Source organism: Passer montanus, unplaced genomic scaffold (genome assembly GCF_014805655.1).
Source record: "Passer montanus isolate IOZ18808 unplaced genomic scaffold, ASM1480565v1 scaffold30, whole genome shotgun sequence".
Taxonomy (NCBI): Eukaryota; Metazoa; Chordata; class Aves; order Passeriformes; family Passeridae; genus Passer; species Passer montanus.
In genome coordinates this window covers 6,048,670-6,064,793 of record NW_024367708.1, presented here as the reverse complement: position 1 = coordinate 6,064,793, position 16,124 = coordinate 6,048,670, and the positions used below count along the sequence as shown (strand labels likewise).

Sequence of the window (16,124 nt, the reverse complement as noted above, 5' to 3'; positions counted from 1 at the left end):
AGTCACATTGTTTTTTGTTTTTTGGGTTTTTTTTGTTTTTTTTTGTTTGTTTTAATGAATCCAAATGTATTCAGTCTTAAAATGACTGAATGGGCAGTGGGGTTTTATCACATCATTAATGGTTATCAGTAATTCATATTTGCTGTTACCCAGCTGCAATGAAGTGAAGTAGCTGTAAATGAGTCTGTTTACCATCAGCATAGGTGAATAATTCAATTCTGATTTCTAAACAGAAGGGAAAAATAAAAGAATGTGGTTATTTGAGTTCTTTTTTCCCCTTGAAAGTCTTTAAGCAAGTATTACTGATGGACTTTTGAAATTTTTGCAGAGCCCCTAGGTAAACCAACTTTATAAACCATGATGCAACACAAATGAATGCATTGCACATGGAAAACACACAAGTTTTGTGCTAATAAATGAAGTAACTTCAGATTTATTTAGTAAAATTAATTAGATTTATTTTGTAATTTTTTTTGCATACATTGTTTAGTGCCCTGAGGAAGACAATTTTCTATGTATTAGAAACCATGCTTTGATCTTATATATGTGAACAAAGGGTTGGCAGCTTCTCTTAGAAGCTCAGTCTGGCAAGGCTTTGTACTCCTGGAGGAACAAAAAATTCCCAGACTTTATTATCTGGGTTCACTGTGGACACTGAGTTGTCTCTCGTAAGAAGTGCTCTGGTGCTCACAGGTCTCTGTCACTGCTGCCCAGTGTAGTGTAGCCCACACTCTGCTGGTCTGAAGTAACCTGCACTGCTGTCACCTGCTCAGTGTCTCATGGAACTGGGGCAGGAGTGAAACAGGAACAGACCTGTACCACAGAGCAGCCAACAGGTGGAACTGGCCAATAATGCCTTTATGATGAGGAGTGTGGAGCTGTCCCTCGTGCTCACCACTGGTGTGATCAGGCTGGGCCCAGGCCTTTGCTGCCTCAGTGCAAGAGCAATGGCTACAGTGACAGCTGACATGCTGCATGTGCTGTGTTTATTTTAGCACAAATGTCTACGCTCAGACGTAACAGGTTCACTCTTCAAGGAGGTTGTAGAGGTAAGTCTACAGAAATAATTATGAAAAGGTTTTCATTCTCTGTACTTCTAACCATTATGATTTTCAAGGACACAGCGCTTTCATGCTCTTCCAGAATTTGGAAGCAGAATCACACATTTTTGGCAGAGGAGCAGGGAGATTTTTGTGCCATGAGCAAGCAGTGAGTGCTCTGCCTCTAGAGGTACAAAGATAGCTGGAGTCAGCTGTGCCAGCAGAGGATCTTCTGTTCAGCCTGGCTAAGCTGGGCACATAAACACCAAATTATTTACCTAGTCAAAATGCACAATATTGGACTGAATATGGTTCTTGTGTTACAGGAGTCTTATTTAAAAGTGCTCGAGTCACTAAGTAAGAGTTTGTCCTGAATTTTGCATTAGCTTTGTGAAGAGCATGTAGCTGTGGGCTGGAACACTCAAAGGAAGCGCAGCTTATCTGGAAGTGCTCTAGCAGACTGTCCTGATAGAAATGTACTTAATACAGAACCGTCCTCTACTCTTTCCAGGTTATACACAGTCTCTATAATGCCTTCCATGGCTTCTGTGGGCAGGATGCCAAGTGCATTGGATTGAAACTTTTTCTCCAAGTCTTCCTTTTTCAGAGGTTTCCTCCAGTGCCCGTAGAAGGTGGTGCAGCGGTCGCTGATCGTGTTGCCGTCCCGGAGCGTGACACTCACTTCGCAGTAAAGGCTGTCGAAGCTGGGGGTGTTGTCAGGAGGGTGCTCCAGCTGTGTTTTGCAGAGGAGCTCCCACAAGGCCGGCCGGTGAATGTTCTCACTGGCAAAGGACCGGACTGACATGCTGCCGTCCAGCAAGGCCGAGCACGCAACAAACTGGAAGGAGTGTCGTGCTTCATGCTCTGAGGCTGGGCTGGGTCTGTTCACGTACTTGACCTCAGGGACTTTGAGAATGACTTTCTCAATTTTATCAAGGGGGAGCAAGTTCTCACTGCTCTCTACAAGCTTCCTCCTAACACAGGATGCTGCATCTGCCACCCAGTGTGTTGCAAGATGAGCAGGAAAGCGTTTGATGGCCACATCTTGCTGGTCCAAGAGCCATGGGTAGGACTGCAGGGTTGGCAGAGTCTGTGGGTTGTAATCTGTATAAAAGGCACCCATCCCTGACTCCATGTCCAAGATCTGTTTGTTTCCTTGAAGGCCCTGTAAAGCTAAGCAAGCTGCTTCCAGTCCGTGCTTGGCAGCATTCCCAACATGGAGGGGCTTTATTTGGGTTGCTGCATTAGCCAGTGGGGCACCTGCATAGGAGGCAGCAATAGCCAAGGCATTTTTACATTCCAGCTGGTCAAGGCCTAGCAGTTTAGCACAAGCTGCTGCACTCCCCATCGTACCAACCACAGCCGGTGGGTGAAACCTGAGAAAACAAAACTGTCTTCATTACCAGATTTCAAAAATTCACCCAAATTCACTATCTACAAAAGCTTTTCATTCATTGCCATGGGAAATGGATTGGACCATAAAGAAACATACATTCAGCATTCACATGTGGGCCGAATTAATAGTTGTCACTTTTCCCCAGGGAAAAGTAAAACTGGGATAGTGCCGCTTGCAGTAAGTCCTTCCCAGAAAGCAAAGTGCTGCTTTAGTGCTGCTCATAGTTTAAGACAAATTTATAGTCAAATATAAAGTTATATTTATTTAAATTTATATGTTATTATAAATCTATTAAAATTCAAAGTAGGGAGATAATTGCCTCATTGTGAATTAGTCAATGCTTAAAAAAAAATCTGTTAGCTAAAGAGGTAGGAATCAAATATATTTATGGGTAAGATGAGCCTTCCCAAAATTTCCAGCCAAACTGTTAGGAATAACTGTGCCACCTGTATGTTAACTGACACTTAATTATGTATATTAGCACTGATTAAAAACCACCTCTACTCCACCTCCTACTTTAAACATTTCTATGTACCTTCTTGGGATATTCCTGGCTTCTCTGGAGAAGTGCAGCAACCTGCCTTGCACTTCGATTCCCACATTGAAAGCTAAGAGCAGATCAAGACCTGAGATTTTTTTCTTCCGAGGCAAGGCCTCTGAGAGTGCAATCACTGCGGGGAGCACAGCCCCAGATGGGTGTGTGGCTGGATGCCAGGTGTCATCAAAGTCCATCGAGTGCACCTAATGGAAAGAGAAGCATTGGTATGTTAGAAATAAACTGACTTTGCAAGGTTGCCTCAGTCAAATGAAACTACTGTAACTGGTATAAAAAAGTACCAAAGAACTAGATCTTCCTTAGAAGGCAAAAAATTTCAAAAGTCTTTTAAAGACTTTTACTCCCAACATGGCTGTCTGAGAAGTGGCAATGCAACAGAGATCTTGCTTCAAAAGAGAATAATTCTAATTCAACTTGTACCAGCCTGAAATCAGTGTGACAGTGATTCCTTTTTTCTGCACTTGGTTTTTGCTACTTTAATTAGACTGGTATAATTAAAACAGCTGTTCTAGGTCCACTATATGAACACTGAATTTTAATTTTCCCCAAAACATAATGAAATATAAACACAATGAAATTACTTTGCTGTTGCTGTAAGTGATGCTGCCATTAGGACTCACGCCATAAAACTGTAGCAGTTAAATATTGTTAAATTGAATTTATATCATCAGAGCTATTTCTCTGCTGCAACCATCCACTGTCAACAGGCACAAGCCTGCAAATGTACAGGAAGCTTTAGCCTGAATTTTCAGCACATTGAAACGAGACCTGTCACACAAGAAACCAGATTCCTTGGAGTTGCTGGGAGTAGGAGAAAGCTGCACTCTGAATGCAGAACGAGCTGCTTGGCTTAAGAGAGTATCCTAAGTGGTGCCTTCTCTTTCCCATGCCCAGAGCCCAGCTGTCCAGGAAGATTTTGGGTGTCCCTGGCATGGCATTTGGCTGCTGATCTGGCAGCAGATGGTCCCCAGCATTGCAGTCAGAGTCTGTAATGCACTGCTTATCTGGCACATTCCTTCCTCCTGCAAAGTTTTGAGAACCCCCAAAGACTGAGAGCATGAGGAACAGCATATTTAAAAAAAAATATAGTATAGTAAAACACCTCAAAAACCTGAACTTTCACATCTGTTCACCCATGTCTTAACTTCAGAGCAAACTGGGAAAGTGATCAGGCTCCTCAGAAGTCAGGTTTTGCCCTGTAATACTGTGATTATGCATTTTTTGGACTGTTTCTAAACAGATAGAAGAAAATGCAGTGTCTGCCTTGAAAACCTTTGATGCCATCTGGGAAGATGCCCTGCAGTACAGGATAAGGAAAATTGTGGCCAATACCCTGTAAGCTGTGTTTCTGGTGTCTTCAGTAAGCGCTTAAATTGACCTGTGACTAAGATGTAAACTGATCATATATATGCTAACAGCCAGATCTGAATATCGTAGGGGCTGCTAGGAGTTGAGTGGTACCAGATCTCATTTCCAAGGTAATTTTCTCTACATTGAAAATGAGCTGTTAAATTGGAGCTCTGATATTGTTGTCACACTAATTTAAATAGGCTTAATATTACTATTTCCTTGGTTCGTCACCTTTCCTAGTTTTGCATAATTGCCAAATTTGTCTACCCCACCTCTTGTGCATCTTTCAATTTCAAACAGTTTCAGCCTCAATCTGAATTTAGACAAATGTCTGGGGAGTCAGTTATTGCTTTAATGACAAAGTGCATGTCCAAAATATATCACTGGCTTTTGGAAACTGTGTAACTGAAGATTAAGTTGCCTTGTAGTGTGCATGTATCTATACGTGCATCTATGTTTTTCTGTAACTGTGCTTGCCAGTTGGCACGAAATTCAGATCCCAGTGAAATGAGCTAGAGCTGGAGGGTGTGTTTTTGAGCAGCTACAGCAAGGTTGTAGCCTTGCTACAAGTTTGCCAGGTTGTAAGCTGTAGAGTTCTGACACTTGACAACAGCCCCAGGTCCCACGTTAAATGTAAGGGATGCTGTTGAGTTGGATTATACATATATTATACCTTAAGTTCAGTCTCACTGGAAGGAAGTTGAAGCACATTAGGAGAATAGTCTAGAAAAGTTTTGTAGCAGGCTTCAGAATAAGCTATGATTTGGGACATTCTGTTCTCTATAGAGTAAGAATGGCATCAATTTGAATGATTTCAGAGCAATAAAAGAGCATCCCTTACAGCCACTCCATTCACAAAAGCTGCATACAGAGGAGGCAGTCGGAAATCCAAGTGGCCCCAGATGGTACTGGATAAATCTGAGCTGTAGATCTGAAACAAATTGACATAAATTAATTCAAAGTCCTGAACATAAGGATAAATGTGCATTGTATCGCTGATCTAACTGAGAGGAGACCATGTCCTCTGGGGACGTAACTGCTCCCTTTTATGAGAAAAATATTGTTCTTTCATAAAGTCTGAAAAGGAAGTCAGTTTCCTGTCGGCTTATGTCCTATTGCACCCAAACGGAGCTGGGGGCAGACCAACACCACCCACCTGGCCACTCAGTACCTTCACACAACCTCCGGCCACTGATGCCCCTTCTCACCACCCACTGACAGAATCACAGAACCAGCTGGGTTGGAAAAAACCTCTGAGATCATCAAGCCCAATCTAATTGATGATGGGGCTGTCATCATTTTGTTGGGGAAGATGTCTCATTAAAGGGTTGTGTTCTCTGTGTTTTAGTAAGACCCTGAGTAAACGATAGATGGCCTCCTGGTGCTGCAAACTGAATAAAAGGGCACAAACTACCCTGGTTTGGAAATTCTCTGTGGGAAGAGACTAACTGGCACACAGAGCTCTGGAGCACAAGTCCACCCAGGCAGGTCTGAAAGATAAAACAGTGGGCTGAACTCCTCCTCATGGATGCACTCCTGTGCTGGGAACACTTCTTTTCAGGGTCAATTACTCTGCTAGTTTGAGGAGAGCAAGACTGGAGGAGAAGCATGGCTAATGCACCTCAGACAATTATGTTTTATGGACTGCAAGTAACCCACTGCTAACTCCTCATCTCTTTAACTTTACCTTGATTTGAAAGACTGGTGGTAAGTGATGCGTACTTTGTTGATGTTTTTAATAAGATGTCATAGGAGAAAGAAAGGAAGGGGTTCTTAGTTAACTGTGTTTGTAGAGGGGGATCTTAGCATACAGACTGATACACAGACTTTTGTCTATCCAGAGTGAAAAGTAAATCGAGCACTGAAGTTTCACTGTCTCCAGCGGGAAGAACACAATTTCTCTCTTTCCATCCATGAAAGAATTTCACCATGGCAAACTTTTCTTTTCATTGCCCAAGTTTTTCCTTGCTTTCTTAGGGAAGGGGTTCTTAGTTAACTGTGTTTGTAGAGGGGGATCTTAGCATACAGACTGATACACAGACTTTTGTCTATCCAGAGTGAAAAGTAAATTGAGCACTGAAGTTTCACTGTCTCCAGCGGGAAGAACACAATTTCTCTCTTTCCATCCAGGAAAGAATTTCACCATGGCAAACTTTTCATTGCCCAAGTTTTCCCTTGCTTTCTTAAAGCTAAACTTTAGGGTGTGCTATGAATGCCAGACAGCTTACCTTGCTATACTGTGCCACTCTGTGGCAGACCTCGGTGCTGGTACCCAGAAGCCCCACTCCAAGAGTATCCAGAATCATTCTCTTACTTCTCTGAATTACTTGATCTGTCAACTGATTTGCATTCAAACCATGAATCACTTTGGCAAAATTTCCTGTAACTGTCTGGGGAGGTAAAAATAAAGAAAAAGAAGTAGATATTTCTCTATATTGAAAGTAAACACTCTATTTTCTTTCCTCTTTTTTTTTTTCTTTCCTCTTTTTTTCCTTTCAGTTTTTGGGCTACTGGCTAGCACACTGGCCATTTCTGCCCCTGCTTACATGAATTGCATCAGAAAAACCAAGGTCTGAATTCTTCCTCTTTTTATTCCCAGAAATGTCACTGTGTTATTTATATTTTACTTATGCTTTCATCATTACCCTTTTCTATTCTGTATTTCTTCTGCTTTCTCCCTGAGCCCTTGAGAGTATGCACTGCAGGTGCTATAACTATGCAAGATTATCATCTCTAGCTCATCCCTATCTCATCTCCATCTCTAATGACTATTCACACACACACATCCCCCAAATAGAAGTAAAAACATCTGTTTTTCCATGGCACCTACTTGTTGGTATTGAAATCAGTGGGAGAGTAGCATTTCAAGCCAGTGCACCCACTACCAAACAAGAAGGCAAGATTTAATCTCCCTGACTGGCAGCCTCACTATCCCAAATCTTGCTGAGCTTGGAGCTCAGTAGGAGGCAGGAGTTGGCAGCCCTACCTTTCACATACTGCTCATAGCTCCCAGCTCCCATTGAATTTACTCTCAGCTGGAGTCCCAGCTTTTCTCCAAGACAAGATCTTGCCTCTTTGAAAAGCAGGGGCTCCTTGTTCCTGGATCCTGCTGATCTGGGAATTATATTATATTTATTTTCCTCTCCTATTGAGCAATGACCCATTATGTAAATTCAACCTGTTTCTTGGCTGTGAGCTGCTGCTAGCATCTGTATTAGAAAATTATCTAAAACTTCCCTTCCTGGGCCATTAGAAATGTCCCACTGTAGAGGTACACATTATTTACAACCAGTCTATACACACAGTTTCTTTTTTATACTGACAGTAGTGAATATTCATCTTCTCTCTCTTTGGAAATTATCTCCTTTCATTTCCCCTCTTCATTCCCCTTCCTTTACTCCTCTGCACACATCCACACAGAGTGTTGGTACTGCCTTTTGGCCTTCACTTTGCTGAGATAAACAAACCAGCCTGTGCTGCTCTCTCCTCTACAATATGGACTCACCCCTACCATGCTCGTATATTTTCATTATGCTGTTCACACTGCATTCCTCTTTCTCCAGCAATGGTGACCAGAATTGTACCCACCATTACAAACAAGTTCTCACTCACACTTGCAGTGGAGCATGAAGATTATCTCAAGGAAGCAGTTAGAAGCAGTTTAAAGCAGGTGAACCACATATCCCATGGTGTGATGGTCACCAACTGCAACATTTGGATATGAAATCTTAAATAGAGAATCACATCTTACAGTGCAAGGAAAGAAGACAGTACCTTTGTCCACATCCTGCAGGGGTGATGCACGTCCCAGAGAGATGCAGCAAATGAGTGGTGGCCAGTGAGCAGGGGAACTCACTATCTCACTATTTATATGGGTCTGTCTGAGGTGGGGGAAGGAATATTAGGCCTTTCCACTTATGCATCTTGTCCTGCCCATTTCCTCTTCTGCCTGTAAATGTTCTTTTTGCTTCACTTTCCTCTGACTAATTGCACTATAAACCTCTGGGACACATGTGATAGGCCTTAGCCAGTCATGTTTACAAGTTGTGTAAATTAATACATGTAATACTTCATTACCAGATAGAAACTGATTCATCTGGTAACATGGAGAGCTGTGTGGAACCTCAGTAATATATGGACAGCTCTACTGGTTGGAAAAGTCCAGTACTAGACTACAGGATGGCAAAAGCTGTTGTAGCTTAGACAACCTCTTGTTAATTAGTTGTTGGGTTTTTTTTTCTTTTTTCTTTTCTTCTTTTGCTATATATCTCCTCTCTAACACATACAATTCAGACTTGGGAAATCATAAGAATTTCAGACCATGAATTGGATTAAGGCAGTTCTTGGCACTTAGCAGTGTTTTAACAGCATGAATCACTGTGTGTTAGCAAGAGATAGCGAGTGAGAAATCCCTGCCTAGCCCATCAGGAAGGGAGCAGACCCCACAGGAGCATGACTAGGGGCTACTGAATAGTTCTGAAGTAAATAAATGAAGATGTCTGAAGTATGGGAATCATACAGGTTAGGGAACAAAGCATCAAATCTCAGAATTGCAGCCTTGCACTTCCATGATAAGTGCTGCCTAAATCTCAGCCCTTTACTGAGAATAGCTCCAAATAATTTTGTAAAGCCTTGTCTAATTCCTGAGTGCTTCCAGGTAGGTAACAGCATGGGTCTAGAGGTGAAGCTAAACATCAATTTGAGTGGTTCTAACCACTACTGAAAGGTCCTGTTTCAGGCTGTGTCCTTCCCCCTCTCCTGTCCCTGGATACATGGTCCTCCTCCTCCCTGGGCCAGCCCTGATGCTGAGCAGATTCATTTCTGAACTGGTCCAGCCTGTCTCCAGAGCTAGCTCTGTGATTCTCAGCAGTCAGGCATAACTGTGTTTCATTCCTTTGGAAATGCAAAATTAAATCTTGCAGCACAAAGCAGAGGGAGAGAGGAGTAGGGCTAGCAGTAGTCTGTAACATTTTGGGAAAGCACGGACAGGTAACATGAGAGAAGAGGGAATCAGCTGTTCCCCAGCAAGCTCTAAGCAAGACAAACACACACATAGTTTTGTACAGGCTAACCTGCATCATGTGAAGGTTCCATTTAAACCCTTGTCCTGTCTTTCTTTTAAATATGAGCAGCTCTTCAGCATGGATACTAAACCTATTCCCATACTTTTCTCTATGAGTATGACACAGTTTCTTCACCCATGCAGGTATAACTTGTATCTGCATAAAACATCCTAGCACACGTCCTAGGTCCTGTTTTTTTTTGCCAAATCCTGACCCCATAGGGACAGAATGTGGATCTGTGCTTCTTCCTTGCCTCCCATATTTCCACACTGAGGAAAACCTCAGAGGTAGCCTGAAGAATTACCTTTGTGCTGATAAAATCCATCTGACATATTGGGATTGCTCAGATTGACAAGGTTAGCAGTGGTTAGAAAGGTTAATAGAAGTTAATGCTATTGGGCTGATAAAGGGAAAGATTTTGTTGACTTTCACTTCTGTTCTTTCAGATCATTCTTCTCTCAGAAAATTGGAAGAAAATATTTAAATTTCAGAACCATAGAATCACAGATTGGCTGCAGTTGGAAGGGAGCTCCAGACACCATCTTGTCCAACCTCTAACAGGTCACTCAGAGCAGGCTGGGTCTGGATAGGTTCTGAATATCTCTGATGACAGAGACTCCATAGCTCCCCTGGGCAACCACAAAAATTATATATTAAATAAAAGATATTCAAAACCCTAAAGTCTCCATCATCTTTTCCTGTTATCTTTGGGATATCATTAATAACCCCATTCTGTTTCTCATTTCTTTCTCCTCCTCAAGTGAGACAGAAGTCCCACTACCTTAATCCCATGATGAGACTCCAAAGTGAATTTGGATGGGACCCAGAACTTGTGATGTGCCTTGCAATGTGCTGTGGAGTCACATGCTGCTGGCTGATCTCAGATACATGGTCACTTCCTTCTGTGATCCTGATTGCAGGATGGACTGCCCCATGCGTTGCAATAATTACATTAGTAATATTTATGGACTGAACTGAGATACTACGAGAAAGTGACTTTTTGTTTAAAAAAGAATTAAGTGAACCAGTACCTATGTTTGGGAAACCAATTTCCAAACTGTGGTCTGCAGACCTCAGGCTCAGGTGTACACTGTAGACTGTGAGGGGAAAGAAAGCAATATGATTATCACTGCAGGGGCAGAAGGCATCTATACAAAGTCCTGTACCTCCACAGCAGAATTCCCAGGGGTCTAAACAGAAGAAGGTTGGAAATCAGTGACTGAGGGTTTGGTACAGCCTGTCCACCCTGACAAAGGGAATCTGCTGCTTTCCTCTTCTTTGACACAATACTCATGGTTCAGCAATTTGGGCAGACAATTTGTTAACTAGCAAGCGTGGTGGAAAGACAAAATGTGTTCATCCAAATGCCATTTGCAGCGTTGCAACGCAGCTACAGTAATGAGCTGTGTTGATTACAGAACAAGGCTGTAGAAAACCAGTGCCCCACAGAGTCTATTTTCTCCTGCTGACATCACATTTTTAAGCTGCCTTTTTCCTTCTTTTCCCTCCAGTTATTTTAGGCTAAACTCTGCCCACACCTGCAAGCTGTATGTTTGCAACTGAAAGCAATTTTGGCCCTAGCCTTATGCTCCTTTTGTTCTAACAAAATATTAAAAATTATGACAAAATACAGAGCCCAGGCTTCCTTTTTTCCAAGCCAGCTTTTAAGAAGTAACTTTGTTCATGGTCTGTGCTTAGATGAGAAAGCAGGAGACAGGTGCCAGTATGTTGTGTTCACAGAGACTCTGCTGTTGCTGAGTGTCTGAAAACAACTTACAAGTTCAGAACTTCTCCTTTTTCCTCAACTGGGGTATTTAATTACAGTGAAAAGGTGAGAATCTTAGACAGAAATAACACACAGCAAATGCAATAGGCAATGATTGCACCACAAAACGTATCATCCTGGAAATTTCTAGCCTACAGTAGTTCTCTTATTTACTTACTTGCACAACTAGAGGCAATGGCAGTGAAATCTCTGAGAAGTTATCACCCTTGTTTGTTTTTTTCAAAGTTCCCACAGCAAATCGTGGAAGTTCCTGGCCATGTTCTGGTAAAGGTTGCTAGAAGTCAATGTGCTGGTCAGTGCACTACATTACACTGCCATTCTTGCCTTCTTAAATGAGCAGTGCTATTCCTAAAGGCAAGACCTCAAGAAAATTTGTAATGTAGATGCTGGTTTGCTTAAATGAGCTGTAAGATAGAGGCACCAGACATACCTGGGATATTCCCTTAGGATCATATTCAAGACGCCTAATTTATGGAGTAGTGTGAAGATGCCTGGTCTATAACAGTATGAGAAGACACCACAGCTCCATGAAATTCCTGTTGAACCAGTGTGCATTTTAGCTCTCACCAGTGCTGCAAGCTTTACCTGTTTTACTGCTGCCAGCACTCAGTTTTAGCTTGTCTTCTGCAGCACCTTCAGGCTGTGCTGCAACACCATGGATGGCATGGAGTCCTTCAGTGGAAGGACTAGGGAATGAGTCTGGGGGGGATTTGGGGGGTTTTTGATAGTTTATGACACCTTCTAAGATAGGACAGTTGCATCTCATGTAGCTGAGCCAGTTATGCCCCATCAGAAGGGATAAATACCTTCAGGCCTACGTGGGAATGTGACCTTCTCCAAGGTGGGGGGTTTTACATCTAAGTCAGAAGTGTAAGGGAGGACAATTGGCATGATAAAAAACATCTGAAACATTCCCCCTCTGCAGGGCCTGCTTCTTATTGACCTTCTGTCTTATCTGGTTCAAACCCCAGAATCTCTGGTAGTGGGTGCTCTCCCCCTCTGTCTAATTTGGATCAGAGGTTTCGCTACCACATACCCCAGAACTCATCTCCTCCCCTTGGTGGGTGCCCAGCACAGCACCCTGCTGCCTCTGCAAATGGCCAGATGTTTGAGCCATTAACCATTAATGTCTTTCCCAATAATCTCCAGTATGAATAATAGCAGTGGGTGTGGGACATCACATAGGTGTTGTGTACCTGCAGTTTCCATAACTACTTTTTGTTTTTGGCAGCCTGTGCCTGTAGCACACACTGCTCTCCTAATCAAAGAGCAGCTCATGATGTCTATATTATGTGACCAAGATGCAGCCAGATGTCACTACATGACTTGTGTTATTTGGGGAGATGATAAAACTTGACTAGCATAAATTCAGAGTTTGATGAGCAGAGACCAAACTAGTGAGAGCACATGTGAGGGATGTGACAATTTTAATTAAATTACCAGCAGAACTCCAGTGGTGCAAATGAGGCATTGCCCACCGTGCTAGGCTGTGCATCATACACAGAAAGGCACCAAGCAAATTGATGCTCCTGATCACTTCAGAGCAGCGCCAGATGTCAGGACATAATGGGCCCAGCAAGACGGTGGTGGTGGTCCAGTGGGCAGATACAGTATCAAGATCTAGTATACAACAAGCTTAACCATTAATTAAGGGGTAAAAGAGCCTCTCTGCATCTATACTAATTCTCAGGGATTTGGAATCCCTAAGAAATTATCCACAACTTATTACAAAATTTTGTATGCACCAAAAGGGTTAAAATAACACCTATAGAATATACAGCAAAACCAGAATGAAAAATAAACCAGCATTCTTCAATCAGAAACAGGTTTTGGGACAAAAAAAACCCAACAAAACACCTAATTTTGTGGGAGTCCATAATTTACCTGGCAGCAGCTGCAGAAGGCTTGACACAGGTGCTGGAATAAGCTGTGTGAGTTAACAGAATTGTTCTCCAACTTTCAGAGCAGATGCTTTCTCCCTTGCTCTCAGCTTTGTCCCTCCCAAACATGGCCCCTCCTGGAAAGATTTAAACAATGAGTCATGTTACAAAATCCACAGAGTAGTTATTGCTAATGGAGTGCCCATTCTTCAAGCTCTTGCCATGAGCTAATTTCCACCCCTCCCTGCTAGCTGCTGGACAGAAACACCTGTTCAGACATCATGCTTTCACTGAGATCCCCGAGGCAGCCTGGGCATCCCATGAGTGACAAGCATGTCCCTGCTCTTTTGGAGCACTTCAACAACTGCAAAAAAACGCTTTTTCCTCATCTGTGGTTGTACCCAGCTAGAATATGCATTTTCACCCTGATATACTTCTAAAAGTGCCAAGAAATATTGCAAAACAGCCTGAAATTACACTTTAAAATGCAGCAGTCTCTGATTTATGGTGCAATTATAAAACATGTCATGATAGTTATTAGCTCTGAGATTGAGTATCACATATTTCAGACTGTTAAACATACTGAGGAATTTCTAGCTGTGATTGTGTATTCACCTCTAAAGAGGAAATGGGCTTAATTACACCAACATTTATAAAAGGGAGAAATAACAGCAAAAATGGAAGAAAGGTTAAATTTGAACACAAGAGCTGTGAATACATAAAACATTTATATTATTGCACTTGTAATTGAGCATCTAAGCAGAAGCTAATGATTTGATTTAAATTGGTCCTTTTTACATAAGTAGCATTTGAAGAATTTTGGGTTTTAGAATTTATAATGACACTATTTTTTCCCTATGATTAGTCATCTTCAGCATAGTAGATTCAACCAGATGCAGGAAGAATTAAAAATCAAGAAAAATAACTACTTTCACAAAATGATAGGAATGATCAACCATGTTGATGCTTCAGTCTTGGCAGGGTTTAAAACTATTCACCTAAAAAGGAAACCTACTGCCATATGTAGAGGACAGTATTTATTTACCTTTTCCCTCCCTGCAATAGCTGGAAGATGTCCCTCCTGTATGGCCTTGAATTATTGCAGGAGCCCTAGGGTTAGCTGTAAGGGAAATAATGTGGTGTTCGAGTCTTGCATTTATTTATTGACAAAGGTCATGTTCAGTGAGAATAGATGGTGGTAGTGGCACCACCAGCTCACAGTTTATCCTCCTGACTTTGGTAACTTACTTGAATGGCACAATGCCATCACCATGACTTTGGCGTTTATATAATACAGAAATAAACCATTCTTATTTCTCCTTTCCACAATCCGAAGACTTTTCTGTTTCTTCAATCTGGCTACTTCATTTTTTTTAATCAAATTGGGCAGTTTTGAAGTCTGTTTCGAAGTCTGTGTTTTGTTTGGGCATTTATTTTCTTTTTCCTTTTCTTGATTTGGTCTGGTGTTTTATAACCTTAGGAGGGGCAGCTTGGGGAGTCCAAGAAGACAGGAGACACGAGGTGTGTTTTTTTCCCTGCATTGAATTAAATGAGTCTCAAATGAAGGAGCAGTGAAATGTTATGGCCCATTGTGGGCTGCCAGCACAATTGCAGTGGGGTGTAAATCACCCTGCCACCAGCCATCCACAGGGTAGAGCCAATGCAATTCTGTTTCACCACAAAAGAAAAGCAGGAACCTGCCTTTGGCAGCAGCTTGTAGGAGATAGTTTGGTGCCCATGTTGCCTGTGAAAGAAAAAAAAATGTGAGCGGCTTTTAGCCCAATCTACCCATTGCTGCTTTGTGCTTCTGTGTTCAGCTGCTGCTGCCAAAGGAAGGGCTCCTAAGGAGGAAGGGAATGGCTGATGCAGAGAAGTAGATTTTCCCCACAGCTTCCTGCTGTCTCACCCTACTACCCTTGGCAAAAGGACTCTCCCCCATCGCCCAGCCCAGCTGAGCCCTGCACTGTCCCTTCTCTTCCTGTGTTAGCAAGGGCCAAGCATATTTCCCCATGCTTGTCTACTCTGCGCAGATTTGGGAAGCCTCTCCAGTCAAAGTCAATTAGTGAAGATGGATGGAGACAGTGAAGGAGGAGAGAAAATGACTGTGTGGGAATAAAACATGACATCTCACATGGAAAGGACACTGGAAAAGTACATTTTTGTGGGGGAGGGAAAGAAGGGGAAGAAAGGAAGGGAAGGGCAGGAAAGATACCCCAAAGCCCTTAAATATTCCCATTCAGTAAGGTGCTCTGATTCCTCACAGATCTTCTCTTCCTAGGCCCCAGAAACCTTCCTGTGTTCCAACAGAATCAGATATATGGCGAGCTTGCTCACTGAGTCCAGGTGAACAAAACTGGCAGGGCTCTGTCCACCCACTGAAGGTGAGCAGATTCCTTCCTCCATGTCACTACACCACAAAGAAGCCTGGAGTGGGGAGAACCTGCCCAAAGGTCCCACATCATCTCTGACCCTGCAGGGCAGAGTATCCAGAGTCTGCCCATAGGCTTCAGTCGCTCCTGTGCTCTGAGAACCACACAAAAGAACCACCTTCACAGGAAGGACAGGAAAGCCTGGCAATCTTTAGTTTCAGATCAGGCATTTTGGAATGTTTCTGAACAATCTGGCTCATCTCAGACCGGATCTGATTACAAATGATGGAGCAACACACAGGTTACCAGAGCCTGTGCTGGGATACAAGTCAGTGATGGAACCATCATTGGTGCACCTTCTTTACAGTGTGGGTTTCATCCACAGCACACTCTTGCACAAACTCCAACCTCACAGTTGTTAACAATTGCTGAGATTTATAAGGCTGCATATATTTGGGACTTTACTGTTTTAACTTTGCTGTTGCTGTATTCTCAGGCTTCCCATTTTTCCAATGATAATAGTGAGAAACTATTAGAGTAAAAACTTAAATTCTCAGTTGACTACATGGCTTCAGGTGATGATGGCTTTAAAAGAAAAAAAAATGCTTCAATACATCATGTGTTGAAAGAAATATATGAATGTAAATCAGGAGTTAAATCCTATATACTGGGAAATATACATTA

General features: G+C 42.4%; 1 protein-coding gene across 2 annotated transcripts; it reads right to left on the bottom strand.

Moving 5' to 3' along the window:
• Positions 1-459: 459 nt before the first annotated feature.
• Positions 460-13,164, bottom strand: ACOD1 (aconitate decarboxylase 1). Of its 2 annotated transcripts, XM_039714643.1 has the most exons (6): positions 13,076-13,164; positions 10,437-10,502; positions 6,571-6,732; positions 5,184-5,273; positions 2,972-3,177; positions 460-2,416 (listed from the first exon to the last, which is right to left on the bottom strand). In XM_039714643.1, the coding sequence occupies exons 3-6, from the start codon at positions 6,646-6,648 to the stop codon at positions 1,462-1,464; spliced, it is 1,329 nt and encodes a 442-aa protein (XP_039570577.1). In that variant the 5' UTR covers positions 6,649-6,732; positions 10,437-10,502; positions 13,076-13,164; the 3' UTR covers positions 460-1,461. The 2 variants fall into 2 exon arrangements, with proteins under 2 accessions (XP_039570577.1, XP_039570576.1); XM_039714642.1 differs by lacking the exons at positions 10,437-10,502; positions 13,076-13,164 and adding an exon at positions 8,117-8,278.
• Positions 13,165-16,124: the final 2,960 nt, after the last annotated feature.